At 38.2% G+C, this 16,711-nt stretch overlaps 1 protein-coding gene across 1 annotated transcript; it reads right to left on the bottom strand.

Moving 5' to 3' along the window:
- Nucleotides 1-12,957: 12,957 nt before the first annotated feature.
- On the bottom strand, nucleotides 12,958-15,134 carry LOC109156621. Its single transcript, XM_019304477.1, has 2 exons — nucleotides 14,805-15,134; nucleotides 12,958-13,889 (listed from the first exon to the last, which is right to left on the bottom strand). The coding sequence occupies exons 1-2, from the start codon at nucleotides 15,116-15,118 to the stop codon at nucleotides 13,775-13,777; spliced, it is 429 nt and encodes a 142-aa protein (XP_019160022.1). The 5' UTR covers nucleotides 15,119-15,134; the 3' UTR covers nucleotides 12,958-13,774.
- Between the last annotated feature and the right edge of the window lie 1,577 nt (nucleotides 15,135-16,711).

Raw genomic sequence — 16,711 nt, 5'->3', positions numbered from 1 at the left:
GACCGCAGCCCAAGAGTAGTCATCTGACCGCAGCCAGGAATATGAATCGCATCTCATGTAAAACGTTTGATCGCAACCAAACGGTGGACCGCAGCCCGGGAGTGTAAATCTGATCGCAGCCAGCTTCTGAACCGCAGCTCAGGAATAACCAATTTGATCGCAACCAAATTGGGGTATCATGCACACGTAACACATAACAAGTACATGCAACCCACATTGACACAATGGGAAGGGGAGAAATCGTATAATGAAACCAATGCATGATCATTCACATACTAGGAATAATCTTAAGGGGTTCATACTTCTTTCACCTAGGTCAATGGGATACCAATTAGACATTTCGACTAGCATGCAATACATAAGACTCGTTTATCCTACGAATGGTACCCAAAACATCAAACCAGACATAGGCACGATAGACGGAGTCCGTTGGGACACCACGGGGGTCGGGGGGACATCAAACGGGGAAGCCGGGATCCCGAAGTGGGGGAGTTTCCAGCGGGTAGCCGGTGGGTGAAGAGTCACCCACCGGCTGCCCGCCGGCGACGAGACTCCGGGCAGCGGGTGCCCGGCGGGCAGTCGCCTGCCCGCTGCCGGCGACGTCGATTCTGGCCGCGGGTAGGTGGCGGGTCCCCTACCTCCACCTACCCCCCACTGACTCTCTTTCACAATAAACGCCCCGGGATCCATTGTGGAACCCAAAACCATGCTAAGACACTTTTAAACGCAATCGATGACACCACGTAGACAATTAACGGATCAAAAGCGAGAAACGTAAGGCACGTATTCTATCATGCTTCCTAAATACAATTAATGCCTAAACATGCGAATTCCCACCCAACATATCAAGAATGACACCACACAAGTTTCACGTTACATCCTAGGGCTCTAACCATATTTAAATCATCAAGAACGTAATTCATCCCTTAATATCAAGAACCAATACAATTCATCAAGAATACCACATAATTATCACGAATCCGAATTCCTCAAGAATATCACACAATCATCAAGAAACCCTTATCATCATCAAGATTATCAAGATAAACCATATCACTAATTATCAAGATCACACCATCAATATCATAAACAATTCATCAAGACACAAGGATATAGGGGAATGCCTAAGATGGAGATCATAACTAAGAAAATAGGTTTTGTTGAGACATGGGTTACCTCTTAGCCTTAATTGATTTCCTTGGCTATGAAGGGTCTTTCTCTAAGTCTTTCTTCTTTCTTGATTTCTCCTAGGGGAATTCTTGGAACTCCTTGTGTGGTGAGAGATTATTGTGGTGGGGGTTCTAGGTGCCTCCTATGTCCCCTATTTATATATCTAAGAGTCCTAATTGGGGCCCAAATACTATAGGTTTGCTAACTCTATTCCTTTTAGGACTAGGGGTTGGGTTTAGAGATGAGGGCCCACGGACTATGGTGGCCCTTTTCCTAATTAATTATTGTAATTTAATTCTTTCTTTGGATAATTGGTTAAATGATTAATTGATTTTAGGGGTCGTAACACGGGGTGTTACACAAGGTCCCGTGACACCCGGTCCAAAACGACACGTAGCTGAGCCACAAGGGCCTGGCCACTGCACAGAACACAACCAACGGGGCTTGCGGCGGGGCTAGAGGTGCCCCGCTGCCTGGGACCGCCTCGATAGCGGCCTAGGGCCACAACTCTGACCTGGAGCCGTGCCCTGGGGCCGCTCCTCCACGGGACTTACCAACGGTCCCTGCCTAAGGCCGTTGGCTAGTCCCGTGTCTCATCTGGTGCACACTGGTTTGTGCACTAGTGAGTCTCTCCTTCATCTGTAAGACAAAATCAGGCAACCAAACACTCTCAAATCATCAACAACACATCATAGACAAATATAGATCACTTAATAGCTCAAACACTTTAAAAATCTAGAATTTATACTCAGTTCTACCTATAAAACAAGGCTTCACAGAGTCAAAACTTAAAAGTAGGAGTCCATGGGGTTATACCTTAGCTTCCTCTTCTTCTTGTGTAGATCCCTTCTCCTTTCTCCTTCAGAGATTACTACCTCCCCCCCACCCCCCACCCCCACCTATTTTCCTCAAACAAACACACATGCATACTAAGCTTAAGGCAACTCAAAGATGGGAGGCAGAGAATGAACAAAGTCTGTGAAATGAAATGAAATGGATGGAGGAATGAATGGCAGAACACTTACTGTGATTTCTTCTAAGGCTTGGAGTGAAGAGGCAAATGGAATGGATCAGGAGAAACAAGGAGAATATGTTCTATTTATATGGGTTCAAAACCCTAGGTAGGAGGCCAATGATTGGTTGAGGGCAAAAGAGGAATTTGGCTTGCTTTCTACTAAGATGAGACAAAGTCTGAGAATGGATCTTGGTTCACCTTGCATCATGGACCATAATCTAAAAAGTGATTTTGAATAACTTGGGGTTAGAAATAGGTTTCCTAAAAATGTTTTCTAGTTAAGACACTTGGTTCGGGCTTCACAGGTTCCTTTTCAGTTTCACTCAGATTGAATTTTCGGATCAAAAATTAGGTACGCAAAGTACACGATAATTTAGGATTTTAGATTTAAAATAAGTCCCGGTGTTGAATTTATTTAAAAGTGGTTCAAAATAATTTATTCAAGCACCTATTTGATCGCAAAAATTTTTATAGAGTGAAAAATGGCTATTTTAAAATTTCTTAAAACTGAATTTATAAAATAAAATTTTGAGTTGTCAACGAGTTCCTCCCAAAGTAAAGAATTTCTTGTGGCGGTGTGTGCGTAATACTTTACTTGTACGTGATGTGCTAAGGACTAAACTTGTGTGGATTGGGGGAGCCTACCCTTTATGCTCTTCTGTTGCGGAGACTATATCTCATCTTTTTTGTGATTGTAATGTTGCTAAGCAGGTTTGGGCCTGTAGTGATGTACTTCAAGGGAAATCCTTTATTGAGTTTGTGGAGTCCAATTTGCAATTAGCTGATACAGATGCTGTTGGAAATATTCCATTCAAAGGACATCATTTTCGAACATAATTATGTGGCAGCATGAATAGTGCTAGTGTGTGGATGTGGCTGCTTGAATGTCTCTTAGTCCTGTACTATAAAAGGGGCAGCCCTCCTTTGTCTAAAACACACCAAGAAGAAATATCTTCTTCTTCATTCCTTCTTCGATACTAATATATATTATATGATATATATTATAATATATAATTCCGTGCTTGCCTGTTCAAGTCTGAGCAATAGTGAGGTTCGCCTACGTGATTGCTAGTGCAAGCTATCCGTAGTAGGTCTGTGTAGCCTGTCGAAAGCGTGCCAGGATTCTAACTGCACCGTTACCGGGCAAATAACGCTTTTAAGGTAGTGTTATTGTAACACGGCACAGATTTCCTTTCAACCATACACCAATAGTGTCCGTGCTTCTTAAAAGGCTTCCAGATCGTGCGTTGACATTGCTATTTTCCCCAACAGTTAAAAGCGTTATTTTGCAACAGTCAACCTTTAGCATTATGGCACCTTCTGTCATACCGGATCTATCAAAAATCACCGCGCTTGATGGGAAAAATTACAGCAGGTGGGCTAAAAGAATGCTTATTCTTTTTGAACAATTAAAGGTGGTTTACGTGCTATATTCAGTTGCACCTGAACCTACTCCAACAGTGTTCTCTCCCTTTGGTGCTACAAAAGCTAACCATGATTCTGATTACACTCCGGGTGAAGAATCGAGAGAAAGCACTCCTGAAATAGATTATATTCCGGGTCAAGAACCGGGTGTAACTCTGATGCAGTTTAGAAATGACAATGCGGCAGCCAGAGGATACCTTCTGTCTCAAATGAATGACGATTTGTTCGACATCTATGTCAAACAAGACTCGGCAAAAGTCATTTGGGAAACACTGTCAGAAAAGTACGGTTCCAATGAAACTGAAAATCAAAGTGTCAGAACTGTCTACAACAAAAGGAGTAGAAAAATCAAGAAGTTCAAAGGAAGGTGTTTTACATGCAAAAAGCAAGGACACCGAGCACACCAGTGCTACCATCACAATGGTAAAACTAGCAAAAATCAGTCTGACAGAGCAAGATGAGTATTGAGTCTCTTTAAATAAGTAGTTATTTTTGAGTAACTATATTTGCTCTAGTTCTAAGGGTTCGCATGAAGTATAATTATCTTAGTACTGAATTCTAGTTGAGTTGTCTAGATTTTGATTACTTGGTAGTACTTACTTCTTTAGTATGTTGAATACTAATGACATTGATTGAAATAATATGTGCATAGATATTGCTCAAACTTTTTATTAAAATTATTTATATAAAGAATCAGAGCATATATCATAGGCTTCAATTGTAATTTAATGAGAACATGGGAAAGTCATCCTTCTTGAACACTCTGTCTAGGAAGATGGTTTTTAAGTAAACTTCGGTTTCACCACTCGACCTGGGAGTACTTAAGAAGTAGGGTGTTGATCATACAGGCTAGTTAGAGCGCCACTTGATCTTCACCTGAAATGAGGATGACTTTCATATGTTGCTAATACAATCAAAGCCTTGCAATAGAAGTTGTTGAAGTACTGCAATAGTAATATTGATCTGCATCCTATGAATGCTTTATATGAGTTTTAAATTCCTTGAGGGAAGGAAAAATTGTGCTAGTGGCAACTCTGAAGTCTCATTGTTGAGAGATATTCCGAATAAATATGAGCTTAAACATATTCCTTTTGTATGAGATTAATTTCTTATAAGAATATGATGTGAAATTTGTGATTATGTTGTTCAACTTGATGTAGCATGTGGACAATATTATTTCCATGGCTTACTAACAATGAGCATTTGTATATATATTATTTAAACTCTTGGTTGAGTCATATTGAAATACCTATAATTCCTAGTTAAAGGGTAATTGTGATCAATTGAGATAACCAAGTTTGGTGAAATATATTCAATTGTTGAGCTTGTATCAGGCAGAGTGCGAAGTTTCTATAATGCTCCACAAAGCAAATCGGCCAAACTCAGTCTACAAAGGAGCCAATGTTGGGCACCAAAGATCAGTCTGGGTAAGAGATCAAATACATTTGACAAAAAAAAAAAATATTTGCAAGTGTTGCATTTTGGGGGTAATAAACTCCTTATATTTTCATCAAAAGTTTCTCTGTGGTATTGAGAATAATGATGAAAGAGAATGTTTCATGTTAAACATGAAAATCTCGAGGGATTATTTACGAGTAAACGAAGTACTCGTCAAAGTGCATGTAAGTTTGGTCAAGAGAATCAACTTACTTAAGGGTTAATTATGAGGATTAGTCACTGACTCATTGGAAGGACTTAAAGTCCAAGTGGTAATGAATTCGTGGTGGATCCCACTTCTGTGGTCAAACGAAGCCATGAAAAGAGTTACAAAATAGTACACTAGTTGGTCATTCCAATAGTGTGTGTACTTGTGAGGTTGAGCTACAACTCTTAATGAATTCATAACTCTTTGAGAAAGGGTGGTTTTGTTGAGACAAACCTAATGAATTCACCGCATAATGACATGAGTACAAAGTGCTCTTGGTGCCTTATACTCAATTGGGATGGTCTATGTTGAGATAGATCTAAAGAGATCCCTAACTTGAGTGGAAAAGGGTTAACCGCCTCTTATGAAAGATAATGGGGTTATCCCAAGAAGCCGAGTGGCTAAGAAACATGGTGATAACCGTGTAATTGTGGGGGTGTCCAACACCTTCACCACATTGTGATTCACAAACTGTCATTTGCGTTGCCAATAACAGTGCCTATGATAGAAAGAAAAGACTTACAACTGATTTATGTCTTTAACTACTCTATAAGCCTTTAATGGTGGTCTATACCGAGATAGACCTGATAGAGTTAAAAGTCTGTATTGAGATGGACTTCACAAGACGTAAAAATCTATAATGTTGTAAGACTTGTCAGAGTTAAAAGTCTATGTTGTGAAAGACTTTGACAGGGTATAGTAGAATTCTATATTTGAGACAGACGTAACATTCCTTAATACTAAGGGTGTTCATAAGAAGTCAAAGAGTTTGACTTTTGTAGGACCTGCCTTTTGAGTTAGTGTGTGCATTCAAGTTCAAAGTTTATCTAATCGGTGAGTTCAAGATTCACATCACTCCCGGGAAGAAAATTACTCAGTGTCACTACGTGTCAGTTCAAGTTCTCAAACACTGACATTAAGATCAACTCATTTGAATTGCTCAGACATTGTTGCCTCCTAGCCTTCTGCTTTGAATGTGTGGGGGATTGTTGGAAATAGTCCATTCAAAGGACATCATTTTCGGACATAATTATGTGGCAGCATGAATTGTGCTAGTGTGTGGATGTGGCTGCTTGAATGTCTCTTAGTCCTGTACTATAAAAGGGGCAGCCCTCCTTTGTCTAAAACACACCAAGAAGAAATATCTTCTTCTTCATTCCTTCTTCGATACTAATATATATTATATAATATATATTATAATATATAATTCTGTGCTTGCCTGTTCAAGTCTAAGCAATAGTGAGGTTCGCCTACGTGATTGCTAGTTCAAGCTATCCGTAGTAGGTCTGTGTAGCCTGTCGAAAGCGTGCCAGGGTTCTAACTGTACCGTTACCGAGCAAATAACGCTTTTAAGGTAGTGTTATTGTAACACGGCACAGATTTCCTTTCAACCATACACCAATAGTATCCGTGCTTCTTAAAAGGCTTCCAGATCGTGTGTTGACATTGCTATTTTCCCCAACAGATGCAACGGTGCAAATGGTAGCAAGGTTTTGGGTGATTTAGATGGTACGTAATGACCTAGTATGGAATGGTAATACGTGGAATCTTGCTGCCATGCAGAATAAGGTGGCCTCATTAAGTATAGCTAGGGGTGTTCAATCGGTTAACCGTGAACCGAATTAATCAAAGTTTGTTTTTCTTTAACCGTTAACCGAACCAAAGTTTGCTCTACCGAATTCACCGAATCGAAATTTTTTCGGTTAATCGGTCAGTTAACCGATTAACCGAACTTTTTAAAGTTAAAATTTAAAATTCTAAAAATAACACCTAAAATAATAAATCCAATTAAAATAAAATACATATCATAATAAATTCATAAGAAAAAAAAATAAAAAACATGAATTATAAACTCTAAACATCCATAACTTCAAATTAGTATTTATATTTATATTATATATATATATATATATATATATATATATATATATATATTAAAAACTTCGGTTAACCGACCTTTCGAACCGAATTAACCAAAGTTTTAAAATTCCTTTAACCATTAACCGAACCAAAAAAAGTTCAGTTCGAAAACGGTTAAGCGAACTTTGTCGGTTCGGTCGGTTAACCGAAAATTATCCGAAGTTTGCACATCCCTAGTTATAGCGTGGCGTGAGATGAATGTTGTCCATATGCCGTCTCTTCAAGTAGCTGCTGGTCCAGCCGTATGGGCTCCGCCTCCCATGGGGATGATCTCTTGCAGCGTTACATGCAAGTATAACAAATATATGCTTTCTAAAAAAATAACAAATATATAGTCAATAGGGAAACACTTTATGCTCGGTTGGCACCTCTGTAACTCTCTTTGATGGAAGGTCACAGAATCGAACTCCGGTGGTGGGAGTGTTCACACAAATACTACATTGTAATTGAGTGGATAATACTAAAAACAAAACATATAGTCAATAATTTAATTTGGTCAAATTAAAAGACAATGATTAATTTAATATTTCAAAATAGTTGAAAGAACATTTTTGACAATAACTCTTATTTTGGGAAAAAAAGAAATTTCACCCTACTGTGGATGAAACATTTTTTTACGTGCAATCTGGGCTCCTGTTCCCAGGGAGATTGGGAGAGAGGTTTCACGTGCAATCTGGGCTCCTGTTCAGCTGACCATGCGGAGCGCTGGGCGATTCTTATAGGCATGCGGATGGCAGCGAGATGGGGGGTGCAAAACCTCATCATCGAAAGTGATTCCCTGGGGACCGTTCAGAGCTTCTCCGCTTTAAAAAATGGGGAAGACATTAGATGCAACATCCTACAGCTTTGTGTTCATGAGGTTCAGCATTTCCAGGCCTTGGCGATTGACCATATATCACGAAACCAGAACAAGGCTGCAGATCGCCTTGCCGCAACAGCCCTCCTCCACGAGCTTGGGGCGAGAGAATTGCTGGACAAACCGGAGATTCTTGAGGACGTTTTGTGGGAGGATAACGCTGGTGCAGATGTGGTTTGCCAGTGCCTTGCATAGCTAGGCGCTTAGTCCTCACCCATGGGTTTTACACCCTCTTCTGTTTACAAAAAAAAAAAAAAAAAAAAAAAAAAAAAAAAAAAAAAACATTTTTTTAAAACCAATAATTAAAAGTAAAACAAATCAAAATTAATAAATAAAAATAAAAATATCTATCAGACAGCAAGCAATATAAATACTTTTGATATGTAAGTTTTTTTGGTAAACTTTCCCTTACTCTTACGGGGCAGATCCAGAAATACTTAGAGTCATAAATATTGTTAAATAGGATGAAAATTTTAAATACATCAAAATGAGATTAAAAAAAATACTCAAAACAAAATGTGAAATATATTTAATTAGATAAAATAATTTGAATAAAAAGCATATTATAAAGCACCCATATCATTATTAATATTAAAAATGAGTAAAAAACACAATGTTACAAATAAAAATTCCACAAAATATGAAATATAATTAATTAGATAAAATAGTTCAAATAGAAAACTTATTATAAATCACTAATATCACTATTAATATTAAAAAATAAAATTAAAAAAAAAAACACAATGTTATAAATAAAAAATTCAACACACAATGTTACAAATAAAAATTCCACAAAATATGAAATATAATTAATTAGATAAAATAGTTCAAATAGAAAACATATTATAAATCACTAATATCACTATTAATATTTAAAAAATAAGATTAAAAAAAACACAATGTTATAAATAAAAAATTCAATTAGAATTAATCTCACCATAATTCATGTTGTAGGATTTGAAATCCTAATATTTAGGAAAAATTAATTATCTTACCATCTAAGCTAACTTATCCTTTAGTTAATTTTAGAATTAATAACCGATTTGGTCCTCCGATTATTGCGAAACTACTGATTTACTCATCGACTATGATCTTTACCAAATTAAGTCCTCAACTTTACAATTTTTGCCCGATTTCATCCTCGTCTCTTTAACCGTGAAACCTCCGTCTAAATTAAGGATAGTAATGTAATTACACAGTGGAAGATCAGTCCGGCTATGTTTGCCGACAACGAATTGAAGACGAGATCACAGCATTCCCGAACTCCGGCGCCGCTCTCTGCAAATGCGTACTTCATTCCCAGCCCGACGGCCAAATCCGACAGCGGCTTCATCTCTCTCTCTCCTCCTCCGCCTTCACGTCTTGCAGCGCCAGAACATCTGCGTTAACCGTCTTCGTAGTTCTGTATGGTAACTCCGGCCTGCCGTTGTCGCCGGCGAGGAGGAGAAGTTCAGGCTGGAGGACTGCCAGTTCAGATTCCTTCAGAATCTCTGATGTACAAAGATAGGTGACAGCGAGATGAATATCATTAGCAGAGCTGTCAATCGTCTTATTGCTACGAAAATCTAAACGCCTAATTCCCTGGCTACAACTGAACTTGGATTCTTTTCTTGCCAGCTTGCAACGAGGCGTTTGAGCACATGATTCCTCTTAGGTAGTCGAGTAGTATGCAGGCTCTGTCGCGTGATTGGGCAAGTGGAGTTTCCCCTGTCAAGCCATTCTTTGATTGCTTTTCTTTCATAAGTCTGGCCGGCCGGCCTATTTCATGAGTCACTAGATCACTAAATATGTGACCAATAATGGGACAGACAAAGTCCTTTGGACTGTGCAGATACCCAAATTCTTGCATGAAAGAATCTGGAGAGCTAATACATCAAGAAATATTAGTTGAAGTTAGTGTTGGACCGAGACCTAAAGACCCAGAAGATTGCTCAAGCTTCCCCATATATGGTTTCAGGATCCTGGACGCATTGCTGGAAATCTGCATTTTTCCGACCACCAAAAAGTAGTCGGAAAAGGGGCATTTCCGGTCGGAAATGCAGTTTTCGACCAACTTAGCGACCACTTTATGGATTCGAAAAAAAAGCCCTAGCTATTACCAACAACTAGTCAAGGTGGTCGGAAATACCGACTTTCTTTCTTAGGTCGTCGGAACTAGTAATTGTCGGATAAAGGGAGCATATTTCCTACCATTGGTGGTCGGTAATTGATCGAAATTACCATCCACTGGTGGTCGGTAAAATTTACAAAGAAAAAATTAAAATTTGAATTACCGGCCACTAAAGTGGTCGGTAAGATTTACTAACAAAAAAATAAAATTTAAAATTCTACAAATATCAATTGAATTTGACCTGTTACAATTGAAATTCAAATTTCAGCACTACAATACAATTAGCAATTTAGGGAAATCAAAGATTGTTCAATCATTTAAATCAAGGTGTAGCAATTATTTCACCATAAAAAATACATTTGTCAAAATATTAACGAAACATGCTAATAAGATTGTAGCAATTGTTTCAGTTGGGAAGGGAAACCAGAAATACACAACATTATCCTACTTTAGCCTATCCTAGCTACGCATCAATAAAATTTCTCATACATAGAAAAAATAATAAGAGGAAGAATAATCATTCATCATAGTCTTCACTGCTTCCACCACCTCCAGGGGCTCCACCAGATCTCTGATACACAACGCTGATAATTGGATGTCTCAGATCGGCCAGAGGGCTTGTCTTCGGCTTTAACGTTCAAGACGCCATTAGCATCAACCTCAAATGTAACTTCAATTAAAATAAATTCTCTACCATATAAAGCATTACTCAATTTTACCTAGAACATAACGGTCACAACTAACTGCATCCTTATTGTCTTTCCAAGCTAACATAAGCTTCATCTGTATGTTTCCTACATCTTAGTAAGAATCATGGCACTAATCTCCTCAGGGCGGAAAACCTTCATCAATGTCCCATCTTCATCCTTGGGGACTTCTTAGGTTTCTTCTTCAAGATCTTCTGTGTCAAGCATTTTCCTGAAATACACTTTCAAAAACTTGGACAAAACTGACAAATTGACTATATTAAATTGCGTTGGTCCATTCTACAAGAAACAGAAGCACAATCAAGGTTACAAACGTTAAATATAAAGGCAAAATGACATGGTTAGAAGATAAAGCATACAAGTAGGTCTTCACAAAGTTTCCATAATTCAGTTTCAGATGCACTTGGATCCCACTCTAGTTCACGCTCCAAAGCAATTTCCTTTAGCAGCTTGAGTTTCACATCGGGACCAGGAGCTCGAACAGATAATAGCTCTATTAACTGCAAATACGCAGTAATAAAAACACCTTTAAAAACTATATGAAGCTCAGCTGAGCTGCTTCTTTAGCTATGTCATAAAACCAGAATGTGTATAACCTGGCGATTGACACCACACTCGGGCATCAGTTCAGCCGCAACAACAACAAATTCTTTCCCGTATTTTCCAGCAAACAACATTTAAACTTGCACCAACTCTGTAACATCTGCACATCTCGATGCAACAAAACATATACTGGAAATCGCTTCTTTCAAATCCAGAGGGCATTCCCTGGAACATTGAAGAAGGCAGGGCAATTCAATTCTATAAGACATACAAATTAAGTATTTTCTGAAAGGCAATTAGTACAAGAAGACATGAAGATGGTTTAGGAACAAAATAAAAACTCATTTTCTCCATTGAAAGTACAGTCCAGAAAACCAAATCTTTACCTCTGCGCCTCAATAATTGGAAGGCGAATGGATATAAGTTCACAAAATAATTCAATTATCTCCTGTGCAGCCATCATTTTCTCTTCTCTTATAATATGCTCTACCTGAAATAAAACAAAAAACCACCTCAATGAACTGTTTGACTTATGATCATTTCACTCACGAAATGGAATCAATGGAAATATATAACCACAAAAAGAATCATGTTTTTTACCCAAATCAGAGCAGTAGCTTCTTGACCAGTTTCAAGAAATTTTGCTATTTCTCTACGCATCTGCTTCATCTGAATCTCTCTCCGGTTCCTTAGATGCTTAATTCGAGGAATCGCTAGTTTCAATAAGGTTTTACTGTAAATCAAAATGAATAACTGCCATCACTCACAACTCGAAGTGAAAAATCACATTCTAATACACACATTCAAAACCTTGTTCAGTAATTTCAATCAGTTCTTACAGTAAATCGAAATGCAAATCAAAACCTGTTCTGCACATAATATTCAAATTAAAATCCACATAAAAATTGTAAATTATGGAAAAAAAAAAACTGAAATTTTAAAGAAAAATAAGAAACGGTTACCATTGGGCTGCTTTGATCCCTTTGTTGAAGAAGGAATCCATCATTGACAAACTTAGAATGTTTAATTAAAAACAAAATCAAGTGAAAGCCTCTACAAAAGTTAAATAAGTAGCTTATTTTGTAAATCACAAAACTGACCAAAAACACCAAAAATGTATATGCAGAGACTGGCAGTTTAATTTCGTCTGTCACGTAACCTGATGATAGATCAAAATTTGAAGCTTCAATCAGTTGTCCACTTGATCCATCCACACTGAAAGATTGTATGATTGTTGGGGCATTCCTCACAATTCAAAACAAGACAAGTTGAGGGAGTCACTTAATCCTTCCATATAATCTTTCTTAACCTGCAAAATTGAAAAGATTGTTCAGTAACAGAAACTATATTAAACTGTACAATAACATGTTAAAAATAATACCTTCAGCCATGCTTCAGAGCGCTTTGATGGTGTATACCCAGCATCTACATCAAGAGATTTAACCATAATTCCTTCACATGAAGATTGTAATGCATCATTGAGAAAGCAGTTAATCCTTGTTAATGTAGAAGAATCATCGGCTTCTACCTAAAAGAAGGTCGAATTAGTGGCACCAACAGCAACAAAGTGACAAAAATTTAATGCAACCAAAACAAACTTACTGTCATTTCTCTTGCATACCCCAAGTATCCTCCTTTACCCTCACAAAAAAAAAAAAAAAAAAAAAATCCTTCAAATCTGATGGCTTAAAAAGAAAAACGTTAGCATATATTATCCTTTAGGTATATTGGTATAGTAAACAGTAAATATTTACAAAGATAGAGACATGTACACATTTTCGTCTTTGCCGCAGTGGAAGATTCAACCTGCCACAAACAGAAATTCTGGCTTTAGAGATCTCCTTTAGCATCACATAAACAGCCCAATATAGATAGGACATGACAAAGAATAAAACAAGATTACTGGATTTACTGCTAAGGCCTATTTGAGAATTGCACCTCGTGTGATGCATATCAGGGTATAAATTGTATGCTTATGCATGAAAAATAAACGCAACTTATAACAACAACAAAGCCACATTGACCAAGGAAAGAGTGGGCAAGCAGTTGTCTAATGACGATATTACATCATAAAACATCAATATACACAGAATCTCTAGTGCACCATTTCACCTTCACTTCTTCAACTTTAATAAGCTTAAAGTAAATGAAATCTTCCTACAATCAAAACATTCCATATGCTAATACAAGGACCACACTATGATTCCAGGAATGCTAAAGGTGTGTCCATCTACAAGACTACAACATGAACCCAAAACAGGATGCTACACAGATTAGCTTGTGGATGATTAAAGAGCAAACACCCATATGAAGTGATCAAAATCTGTGAACTGCTGTTCTCTGTAGATCCACAAATCAATGTAGCATCAAAACTTGACAGTGTTCATATAGACATTACTGGAAAGAGGAATAATACCTCATCAGCTTCTGCTATTGTTTTTGTTAAAGCAACACCTTTGGAGTTTGCCCATGCTCGAGCCCCTTCACCAACCCAAAACCTACAGAAGGTAGGGAAGCTCCTTCAGAACACATTTAGACAACAAATGAGAACTAGATTTATTTTATGAAATGCAACAAGAGTTCTTCATGGTTCATTGAAGGAGTAGTGATACATGGGGGGTATACGTCCTAGCAGTGTTGAACCGCAGATATGCTCCTTAGCTAATAATGCTGCAATTTGGATGGCATTTCTAACAACTGATAATAATAACTTCACAAAAGATATATAGTGACTACAAGTGAAAGAAAATCACACAAAATTCTTAGCATTCCTTTCAAATTACACTTAACAAGTTCTCAAATTCATTATTGATAAACTTCAAGAATGTTCAATAATATGACAATATATTCACAAAAGAAACAATGTAATTGGAATTACAAGCCCATTGGAGAACCAACTCTGTCAAAATTAATACAGAGTATATTCAAACATACTACTCTAGAAAATGAGAAATAAATTAGGGGAATTGTGAGCCTGGAGTTGATTGAGATTAAGATTGGATAAAAGATGGGATTGGAGGGTTCTTAATAATAAATCAATAATAACAGGCATGACAAAATCAATAATAACAAGCATGACAAAATGGCCAGAGAAAGCAATCAATAACATCAAAGACATTCATTAATTGAAGAGGAAAATATGCATAGTCACTTAATCAATTATTTTGGTAGAACATCTACATTTGGACTCTTTTAAGAAAAATAGAAAATGACTTCCAGAGTGCTTTTAGCCGCAGTTAATGGTCACTGTTCAAATTGCAAATGTTAGTTTTACAACATAGTCTAATAACAATTTTATGATGTATCCTAACAGAATTACATTTTTTATGCCAAGCTATAATTATAATTATAATTTAAGAATTAATGCAGGTGAAAATACTGTTTTCTGGATTCTCTATCGTAAATAGCCTTGCCTGAAAGATCTAAAAGAAGCTGGAGGATTGCTGAGACTGTGAGGCGGAGGGCTGCTGCGACTGCCGGACTGGACTGGCGACCTGGCGTCTACGCGGTCTGGCGACAGGCGGTGACGGAGGCGGAGTAGGCGGACTGGCGGTGGCGGAGGCGGAATAGGCGGACTGGCGGTGGCGGAATAGGCGACTGGCGGTGGGGGAATAGGCGACTGGCGATGAGAGGCGGAATAACGATGGCGGAGGAGAAGTCGCGAAGAGAGATCTAGGGCTAGTGGTTGGGGAGTGTTGGTTGTTGTCTGATGCTGAGTGTTGACCATGTCTCTAATAGACTAAGAGTCTAATTTAAATTTTAAACTATAGAAAAAACATTTCCGACTAGTTGGGTGGTTGCAACAACACTCCAATTTTAAAAAACTAATTTTGGACGAAACTTTCCTGCCACCATTTAAATAGTGGTCGAAAATACCTACTACTTTCCGACCACCCTCGCTTTCGTCAGAAAAAATTTAAAAAATTACTTTTTGCGACTAATTTTTTTGGTGGTCGGAATGAGGTCGGAAAAACATTAATTTCCAACAGTGACGTGGCCAACAACATGCTACAAGGGCCGTGCAGAGTGCTGCTGGCCTGGCAGATCTCTCCAGCGGGGATGGAAGCAAACACTCTCTTCTCCCTTCTTCATGGGGGTTGGGAACATTGGGGGCTATGCCGCCGGTGCCTTTCTCACACACCAATGCATGCGACGTCTACTGCGCCAACCTCAAGAGCTGTTTCATCATCTCCGCAATCCTGTTACTAGTCATAACCGCGGTGGCCATAACCTGCGCGTGTGCTATTCATCGGGCCGGGGAACTTGTTGGGGCCTTTAGGAATCTCCCCAGGCTCATGCTCATCCTGCTCTTAGTCACGGCTCTTAACTGGATTGCGTGGTTCCCCTTTCTGTTGTACGACACGGATTGGATGGCGAGGGAGGTTTACGGCGGAGAAGTCAACGACAATGGGAAGAAGGAAAAAGGAGGTTTTTGACTAAAATATGAATGGAGCTAGAGTGATTGATAAGAATGGGAATGAATTTTTTTTTTTTTTTTGACAAAAATGGGAAAATCGAATTTGGAAAACGGGGTTGAGCTGAAAACAGCATTTCCCAGACTCGGTTTTATTTAATGCCAACGTCAACTACAGCCGCATTTGGGAAATGCGGCTGTAGTATAATATATCACAACTGCATTTCCCAAATGCGGTTGTAGTATAAAACAAATCCGCATTTGAGAAATGCGTTTCTCGTATTATACGAGAAACGAATTTTCCAAATGCGGATTTGCTACTGACGGGTCGCGTCAGTCGATATATAACTGACGTGACCGGTCACTGCTTGATGTGATCGGTCATTGCTTGATGAACATTGGTTTATGCTACACAAAACACAAATAGCAAAGGAATTTATACAAGCACAACAATTACTGTGGCACATAAACTTTACATTAAGCCAAGCATGAGAAATAACCTTAGTTGCAAAATACGTCACTGTAGATGACCTTCCTCTTTGAAGGCCTCAAGTCCTCAACATCATCCATATTAACATCTTCAGGAGGTTGAACAATCAAGTCAAGCAATTCCGGCTGACCAAGTGATCTAACATATGATTCAACTGAGATGAACAAAATTTTAAAATAACAAATAAAAATTAATCAGCTAGCTTAGATAGTTTAAAATTTTTATTTAAAAATGACAAAGGAGCAACACAAAAATGAAAAATAATGGGAAAAACATAGGACAACTGACGCGACCGGCACATCAAGCAGTGACCGGTCACATCAAGCAGTGACCGGTCACGTCAGTCATATACCGACTGACGCGACCCGTCAGTAGCAAATCCGCATTTGGGAAATGCGTTTCTCATATAATAGGAG

Source organism: Ipomoea nil, unplaced genomic scaffold, assembly GCF_001879475.1.
Source record: "Ipomoea nil cultivar Tokyo-kokei standard unplaced genomic scaffold, Asagao_1.1 scaffold0276, whole genome shotgun sequence".
NCBI lineage: Eukaryota > Viridiplantae > Streptophyta > Magnoliopsida > Solanales > Convolvulaceae > Ipomoea > Ipomoea nil.
Note: the sequence above shows the minus strand (reverse complement) of the source record. Positions and strands in the feature narration are given on the sequence as shown.

What these genes read in the sequence shown, in the direction of transcription:
- LOC109156621 (XM_019304477.1), bottom strand. Translation starts at nt 15,118, where the DNA reads ATGGTCAACACTCAGCATCAGACAACAACCAACACTCCCCAACCACTA. An exon ending in GCTTCTTTTAGATCTTTCAG is followed by an intron (nt 13,890 to 14,804) that starts GCAAGGCTATTT and finishes TACCTTCTGTAG; the next exon opens with GTTTTGGGTTGGTGAAGGGG.